This window comes from Pinus tabuliformis, chromosome 9 (assembly GCF_031772625.1).
Source record: "Pinus tabuliformis cultivar Carrire ecotype Pingquan chromosome 9, CPIR1, whole genome shotgun sequence".
NCBI classification, from domain to species: domain Eukaryota; kingdom Viridiplantae; phylum Streptophyta; class Pinopsida; order Pinales; family Pinaceae; genus Pinus; species Pinus tabuliformis.
Window position 1 is genome coordinate 462767907 of NC_142307.1, and position 9216 is coordinate 462777122.

The following is a 9216-nucleotide window of genomic DNA, read 5'->3' on the forward strand; positions in this document are numbered from 1 at the left end:
TATATAAATCATTTTAAAAAATCATTTTCTTTTATTAAAAAATAATTAATTTTTTTTAATTAGTAAATAAATATTTTTATTATTAATAAGATAAATTTATGCTCATTATAATTGGGTTAATTTTTACTTTTCAAAATAAATATTTTTATTAGTCAAACGTACCAATTTATATGTTCTTAAAATAATTTTTCATATAATATGATTGTAAATATAAAAACTTGTCATTCACAATATCAAATAATTGTTTGGTATCAATTAATTGTTTGAGAATATACCAACTCATCAATATCCAAACAATTGTTTACGAACCGACCAGATTATCAACGGTATCAACAAAAAATTATTGAAATTATGCACATTGGTGGTAAACTTCAAAAATCTAAATGACGCGTTTTGGGAAAATTCGAATGTCCGCTAATCCAAATTGGGGACATTATTTTGCGTGATTTGGGAAATAAACATTTCATAAAATGTTTTCAGAAAATACATTTCAAAATATTTAAATATCTGTATTTGAATCTTTTAGATATTGAATATTCTGCCTATTTTAATTCGGGAAAAAGTTTAATAGCTTTTTATTGAATTTTCCGAATATTTTGATTTAGTTTTCTATTTAATGGATATTAGACATCTGCCTCCAACTTTTCTTTTTAGATATTATTTAAAAGTTTCTAGATGATGTTAAATATCGTTGAATTTTAGTCACTTTGAAAGTGAGTAAATCTGGAATAAAGAGACAGAAATAAAGAGATAAAATTGGATATTATTTGATTGTTAGAAATTGAGAGATGAGTATAGAGATTGCACATTACAATATAAATTATATTATTTTTATTGATTATATAAATTAGTTATATATAAGAATTAGATTACTGATTATAAATTATATTATTTTTATTGATTATATAAATTCGTTATATATAAGAATTAGATTACTATTTTTAGATTATAAGATTGGAAAAAAATAGATTTATGATTCATAAACAACTCATATAAAAAAATAATTATTTTTAAAATACAGACAATAAAAAATCACAATACATAAAAACATCACTTCAAATACTAATATAAAACTTTGGATACATACTTCTAATACTAATAAAACTTTGATACATACTTCTAATACTAATGAAACTTTTGATACATACTGAAAACTTTGAATCAAAACATGATTTAAAGCTACAAACTCACCGTACATCATTTTTCGGAGTCTATTATTTCTAAGTCTAATGATAAGTAATTTTACATTATTTCTAGTCTATAATTTCTAGTCTAATGATAAGTAATTTACATTATTGGTAGTCTATAATTTCTAAGTCTAATGATAAGTAATTTTTAATGCTTGACCGTCAAATAAAGTAAAGGGCAGAATAGGAGCTCCTGCTGCCTTTCAATTCAGTTTTTAATGTAGTGATAATTGATGGGAGGAAGTTCGCGTACAGAGTACTCCAAGTAAGTCAGCAGAAGCAGCCTGAAGCCACATTTATACAAGATATGTATTATTTGATTTGTTAATTCGACGAAAAACCTAGGGCTCGATTGCTGGGACGTGAGAGGTGATGTTAACAGATACAGTAATATTTTTTGTCGGCAGGTGTGTAATTATAACTGTTTTTCGGGTTCTAGTGCATTTATTATAGTTGTGATTATTATACAGGAATTTTAATGAACTTTATATATCTAATGTGTTCTTAGCATATTAAATAATATTTTTAATTTGACTACATATTAAAAAATATTTCGAAAATAACTTTTATCAATATGAAATCAATACAAAATATCTCGAAAATAACCCTTACCAATATGAAACCAATACACTTTCTTAATTTGTTAAACAAATATCAGAAAAAAAAGACAATTTTAGTAAGAAACCAATACAAAATACCTCGAAAATAACCCTTACCAATATAAAACCAATACACTTTCTTAATTTGTCAAACAAATATCAGAAAAAAGGACAATTTGACCACGAGTAGCATGTTTCATAATTGAAGAGGTGACCTACACCGTGGAGATTGGTCCAAAGAAAACCATAGATCGATCGTGCTGCATTTCCCCTCATTGAATAATTAAACTACGGCGGGCGGTTGTTTCCCTTCTGTCGGTTGCAGCGTGAGAAGAGGTCTTTTCTTCGAATTTAATTTGGTCGAAGGTGTTGTATTGCTGTGGACCCTGTTTGCACCTGTATTGCTGTGGATTGGTTCTTCATTTGAAGGAGATCTGTGGCGATCTGTCAAGTACATCTGCCCCGAGTACTGTGGCAGCTCGTTTCTGGTTGGTGTGCCACTCCAAGCGCGACCGTGAACGTATTCGACGACGACGACAAATCAGTCCGGATGGACCACCTGCGGATCAGTGTCATTGCGCCTGCCATATCAAAGATCGGTGAAGCGACGTCTGATTTGTATGTGTCTGGTAGAGGGTGACCTGCGTTTTAAAAGGGGAAACTTACGAAATCGAAATTCTTGCACTCCAACGCGTCCCGTCTCCTTCGAAAAGTGTGCTGCACTGCAGCCTCTCCCTCGCGGGCGGTTCCTATATCCAACTCCATAGGAAAGTAATTGCGCCTGGACATGCGCAGGAGATAGCCATATAACAGGCGCGCGGTAATGATTAGATAAGGAAAAAAAAAGACCCGCTGTGTTATATGGCTATCTCCAGCGCATGTCAGGCGCAATTACTTTCCTATGGAGTTGGATATAGGAACTGCTCCTCCCTCGCGGGGCAAACCATAAATCACAAGCTATCGGGTCATAAATGAACGGCGGCTGTATATGCCCACCGTTCGATTTCGGCCTTAGCAAAATCGAACGGTGGGCATATACAGCCGCCGTTCATTTATGCCCCTATGGCTTGTGATTTATTGGTTGCCGCGGTGGTAGGGTTGGAGCACATCATGTTTTTTTTCTTAAAGACCATAAGTACGTGAGCATTTGAAGAATATCTTTTTTTTGTATTTAAAAGAAAATGGGTCGTGATATTTTTTGAGAAATCCTTGGAAACGTGTGTTGCACTCCAGCGTCTCCTACGGCCGAAAATTGCGCCGACGGGGTAGGGCGGGAAAACATATTATTTTTTAAAGAACCTGAGCACGTGAGTATTTGAAAAAGTTTTTTTTTTGTGGAATTGAGTTTTCTGTGATCTATATTAATTTAAGAGATTCTTTGGCATAAATCATATAGAATATCATTTGTCAACGGGTTTAGAACCAATTAGTGTGGTTCATTGTGGTTAATTTGAAAAAGTTTTTTTTGTATTTAAAAAAATGGGTTGTGATATATATATATATATATTTTTTTTTTTTTTTTTTGAGAAAGAGGGCTTTTATAAAGGGGAGTTTTATTTCATTTATTTAGTGTATAATTGAGCTTAGTCAAATTTTTAGCTTCTATTTAAATTTATTTGAAGGTGTTGGAAGTGCTTTTGGAATATATTGAGAGATGGAAAATGCATTTGCAAACATATATATCAATGAAGCTAATAAATTGGATGATATGAATTATGTTAATTGGAAATTCAAGTTCAAGACATTGTTGGAAAGCTATGGTGCTTTGACCATTATAAGGGGAGAAGAAGAAAAACATGTGGCAAGCATGATAACTGCATCAATTCAAGACTGGGAGAAGCAGGAAAATAAAGCGAAGGTACTATTAAGGATGTCTATTAAAGATAACCTAATTCCGCATTTTCGTGAGTGCAAGACATCTAGTGAAAATTGGAATACACAAAAGGAATTATATGAGACCAAAAATATAAATCAAGTCATCTTTTTGAAAACTAACGTCCTGTATATTAAAATGGAAGAAAATGGATGTGTCTATGCCTTTATTTCCACAATCAAAGATTTGAAAGATAAGTTGCGAGATATAGGAGAATTGATACTCGCTACCAATCTTGTGACAATCATTATAAATGAAGAGTCAGAGGACTACCAAATGTTTATTACAAGTCTTGTAGCAAGGGAGAAAGCATCAAACTTTGAGGAATTGACAACTATACTATTGCAAGAAGAAGAGGAGTGCAAGAATTTGGAGCCTCAGAATCCATATTTACCACTTGTGGCAAAGAAGAAATTCTTCAAAAGGAAACAAGGAGGCGAAAATAAAGGTGGAAGCTCATCTTAGAAAAGGTCATTTCCAAAATCAAATCAATGTATGTCATCTGTTAGAAATGATTATGGAATAAAATGTTTTTACTGTTGTACAAGTGTGCATCTTGCCACGGACTATTATAAGAAGAAAAGTGATGAATCTAGGCATAAACATAGAAGACAGTCAAGACATTTTGCAGGAGAAGCCCTAATTTTTGATCTAAAAAATCTTAAGTTAATTGTGTTTAATGCTAAACTTCCTACTAAAATGGATGATCTCAATACATGGTTTGTGGACTCTAGAGCTTCGTTTCATATGACATGTAATAGGAGTTGGTATGAGAATTTCAAGGAGGTATGCAATGGTGTTAATATCTATCTTGGAGACAATCACCCACCTCAGATCAAAGGATGTGGGGATATTCCTATAACATTTCCAAATGGAAATGTCACGCATATTCATAACGTTATGTATGTGCCTTAGATCAAGGAAAAAATGATCTCTGGGTGTACAATTATAGATCAAAATATGAAGGTCAAATTCTTCAAAACACATTGCATAGTGAAAGATTTGTTGGATCATTGCAAACCTGTTTCTTTAGGAGTCAGAGTTGGAGGCCTGTAAGAGCTTGATGTCACTAGTAACAATGATCAAGCACTAACTTCTACAACTATGTTAACATAAAATATTTTGCATTAGAGGTATGGTCACATCAATTATCATGATTTATTGTTGCTCCAGAAACAAAGTATGGTTGAATGACTCCCTATGTTAAAGAATGAAAATGTTGCTTGTGAAGGTTGTGCATTAGGAAAAATTCAACAAAAAAAAAATTCCCTCTAATTCTGATAGGAGAAGAAGAGATATACTAGAACTTGTGCATTCTAATGTTTGTGGACCCATGCAGACCAGATCCCTAGGAGGTGCCTATTATTTTATGTTGTTTATTGATGATTGCACAAGGTACACTTGGGTGTGCTTCCTAAGGAAAAAGAGTGATGTTTTTGAGTATTTCAAAGAATTCAGAATCATGGCAGAGAAGAAAACAGGGAAGTTCACAAAGATTCTACATTCATATCAAGGGGGAGAATACATATTTTGGAACTTCATCAAGTACTACAATGATCATGGAATAATGCAACAATTTATAGTACCCTACACTACACAACAGAACAGTATTGCAAAAAGGAAAAAAAGAACATTGGTGGAGTGTGTACGAAGTATGTTCAAAGGTTAGAACCTCTCAAATGTTTTTTGGGCAGAAGCCACTAGTACTGCAGTTTATTTGAAGAATAGAAGTCCAACAATGTATTTTTATCTCAAGACACCATTCGAATCCTTCTATGGGTTTGACCAACCGTTCATCATTGGAAGGTGTCTGGGTGTAAGGCCTTTGAACATATTCCGAAGGAGAATAAAAACAAACTTGACGCTGAAGGTATAAAATGCATTTTTTTAGGATATTGTTCAAAATTTAAAGCATATAAAATGTTTGATCCATCTAGTCACAAAGTATTTGCGAGTGGAGATGTAATTTTCCATGAACAACTAGATGAAGGAAATAAGGACAACATTTATGAAAAGTCGCACATTCTTTCTGAAGTTCAAGACAATAATGTAGAAGCAGAAAACTATGATCAACAAAATCTTGAGCAAGAATCCAGTGATATGGACATCACCAGCAATTAGAGCCCAATCAGAGATGTAGAAGTACCTTCAGAGAATAGAGGAGAAAATAGTGAAGTTTGAAGGAGATCTACCCGACATATTTGCTTACGTGAAAGGTATAAGGAATATGCCTTGATGACTAGTGTTTTGAATGTCATAGAACCCACATGTTTTAATGAAACTCATCAACATGGAGAGTGGAGAAACATTATTAGGGAAGAATATGAATCTATAATTAAAAATAAAACCTGGGAATTGATTGAATTGCTTAAAGATAAGGAGCCCATTGGATGTAAATGGTTGTACCAACCCAAATTTAAATCAGATGACAATATAGATAAATATAAAGATAAATTGGTGGCAAAAGGGTACTCACAAAAGGAGGGCATTGATTATCCAGAAACATTTGCGCATGTAGCTAAACTAAACACTATTAGATTGTTAATTGCATTAGCTACAAAGTACCATTGGAATTTGCACCAGTTAGATGTAAAACATTCTTTTCCGAATGGTGATTTAGAAGAGGACGTGTATTTGACAGAACCTAAAGGGTTTATGAAAAAGGGGTAGGAACATTTAGATTGCAGATTAAGTAAAGTTGTCTATGTGTTGAAACATGCACCTAGGTCATGGTATGAAAAGATAGATTATTTCTTTCTTCAGCAGGATTTTATAAGGAGTCAAAGTGATCCAAATATGTGTACCAAGTTTCAAGCAAAGGGGCACGTAGTATTGATTTCTTTGTATGTTGATGACCTAATTATTACAAGAAATTCAGTCAAACTAATTGATAGAATTAAGGAGATGATGTCACAAGTATTTGAGATGAATGATAATGGTGAGTTACATTATTGTGTAGGCCTTGAAGTGTGGAGATGTTGGCTAGACTTTTGTTACTCAGGGTAAGCATGTCAGAGAAGTGTGTAAAAGGTTTAATATGGATTAGTGCAAAGCTGCTTTTGTTCCAATGCAATAGAATGTGAATATGCATTTTGATGATGGCTCAAAGGAGGTAGATAGTACATTATATAGAAAACTGGTGGGAAGTTTGAATTATCATACTACAACCAGACCTATCACAACATACTCTATTAATGTGTTAAGTCAATTTATGGCAAGACCTCTAGAAATCCATTGGAAAGAAGCAAAAGAAGTCCCCACGTATCTTAAAGGAACAATTAATTTTGGTGTTAAGTATACTGATTCATTTGATGTTTGTTGAGGATAATTTGCCGTCATCAAAGGCCTACCATACAGAAATTAAAGCCTGACATTCATGACAGCACTGTCCCTTAATTCCAGGGGTAAATTATGTAAATTTATCTGCTAATTGATATGAAATTAGTATGTAATTATCTCTCTTTAATTATAAATAAATATCTACACCAAAATTACAGTATGGTGGTTTATTCAACCTTCTCATGGTATCAGATTTCAAGTTCTGTTTGTGTGCAGTCTGAAGGTTGATCGGTGGTCAAGTGTGGAGAAAGAAGACAGCTGCCATCCGAGAGCTATTGAGCTGTTTTTGACCTGTGTTTGGAGATAATTGAGCTTGCAAGAACAAGGAGCGTTCAATCTGAAGTTGAGGCAGTGGTTTGCAGCTTGTTCCTCGCTTCCTTCTGCCAGTTTTTTTGTTGTTCTATCATTTCCTCCCCATGGCTACCGAAACCTCCCTTCTTCCTTTCAACACCTTAATTCATATGATCACCATTAAACTTTCCTCCACCAATTATCTCCTTTGGAAGATTCAACTTCTTCCTCTTCTTGACAGTCAGAATTTGTTGGGTTATGTTGATGGCACCATCGTACTGCGCCCTCAGTTTAATCCTGCTACTTCTCTAACACCCAATGACAAGCACCTAGAGTGGAAATCTACAGATCAACGTCTTCTCTGCCTTATTCGTTCCTCCCTCACCGAGGAAGCCCTCGCATAGGTTGTTGGCCTCTCTACTACACGTGAGGTTTGTCTTGCTTTGGAGAACACCTTCAACCACCGTTCGAAGGCCCGCGAAATCCATCTCAAGGACGAACTTCAGCTGATGAAACGCGGTACCAAATCTGTTGCCGACTATGCTCGTGCGTTCAAATCCCTCTGCGATCACCTTCATGCGATTGGTCGGCCCGTGGATGGCACTGATAAGTTGCACTGGTTTCTTCGCGGCCTCGGCACTAATTTCTCCAGCTTCTCCACTACGCAGATGGCACTTATGCCTCTTCCCAGCTTTGTCGACCTAGTTTCCAAAGCTGAGAGCTTTGAGATTTTCCAAAAGTCACTCGAGCCCACTGCTCCTCCTGCTGCCGCGTTCACAGCCGCCAGTCATGGTCCTGAACAGTCAACCCAGCGTAGCTCCTTTCTTTCCACAACTTCTGTGGCAAAACCCCTGCAAAATCGTGGTCGTGGTAACTCTGCAAATCATGGTCGTCATTCCTCTAGTCCAGGACGTCGCCCTCCCCGCTGCCAAATCTGCCGTCTTGATGGCCATTATGCTGGTCGCTACAATCAGAGGTATGTTCGCAGTGAGTCAACTGCTCATCTTGCCGAAGCCTTCACCAGTCCCTGTTCTCTCAATGATGCAACGGTCTCTGATTGGTTCTTGGACACTGGAGCTTCAGCCCATATGTCTAATGACCCATCTCACTTGGACTAGTCCACTCAATACAATGGTAAGGATTCTGTAAATGTTGGAAATGGTTCCTCCTTACCCATCAAACATACTGGTACCCTCTCTCCTACTCCAAATATTCATTTATTAGATGTCTTGGTTGTTCCCCATCTCACCAAAAATCTTCTCTCAATTAGTAAATTAACCTCTGATTTTCCCTTATTTGTTACTTTTACTAATAATCGTTTCTCTATTCAGAATCTTCAAACGGGAAAGGTGGTAGCAACCGATAAGAGAGATGGTGGCCTATATGTTCTGGAGCGTAGCAACTCTGCTTTCTTTTCTGTCCTTAAAAATAAATCTTTACATGCTTCCTATGATTTATGGCATGCTCGCCTTGGACATGTAGATCACTCTGTTATTTCACATTTAAATAAACAAGGACATCTTTATCTTACGTCTTCATCGCCCTCTCCCACATTGTGCAGTACCTGTCAACTTGCGAAAAATCATCGCTCGCCTTATTCACGTAATGAACATAGGTCATCTCATGTATTAGATCTTATTCATTGCGACTTATGGGGCCCTTCCGCCGTCAAATCCAATTTGGGGTTTGTCTATTATGTTATTTTCATTGATGATTATTCATGATTCACTTGGCTTTATCCTTTAAAATTCAAATCTAACTTTTATAATGTTTTCACTCAATTTCAAAAATTTGTGGAAAATCAATATTCTGCTCGCATTAAAATTTTTCAAAGTGATGGCGGAGGTGAATTCACTAGCACTAGCTTTCAAACTCATCTTCGTACAACCGACATTCACCATCAGCTTTCCTGTCCCTATACACCCGC

The 9216-nt window shown here is 35.5% G+C and overlaps 1 protein-coding gene across 1 annotated transcript; it reads left to right on the plus strand.

Annotated features, from left to right (window-relative positions):
- Positions 1-7798: 7798 nt before the first annotated feature.
- LOC149149198 (uncharacterized) lies at positions 7799-8407 on the plus strand. Its single transcript, XM_089442410.1, has one exon. The coding sequence runs from the start codon at positions 7799-7801 to the stop codon at positions 8405-8407; it is 609 nt and encodes a 202-aa protein (XP_089298536.1).
- The last annotated feature ends 809 nt before the right edge of the window (positions 8408-9216 follow it).

Coding starts and splice junctions, on each gene's coding strand:
- LOC149149198 (XM_089442410.1), top strand. CDS start 7,799: ATGAAACGCGGTACCAAATCTGTTGCCGACTATGCTCGTGCGTTCAAA.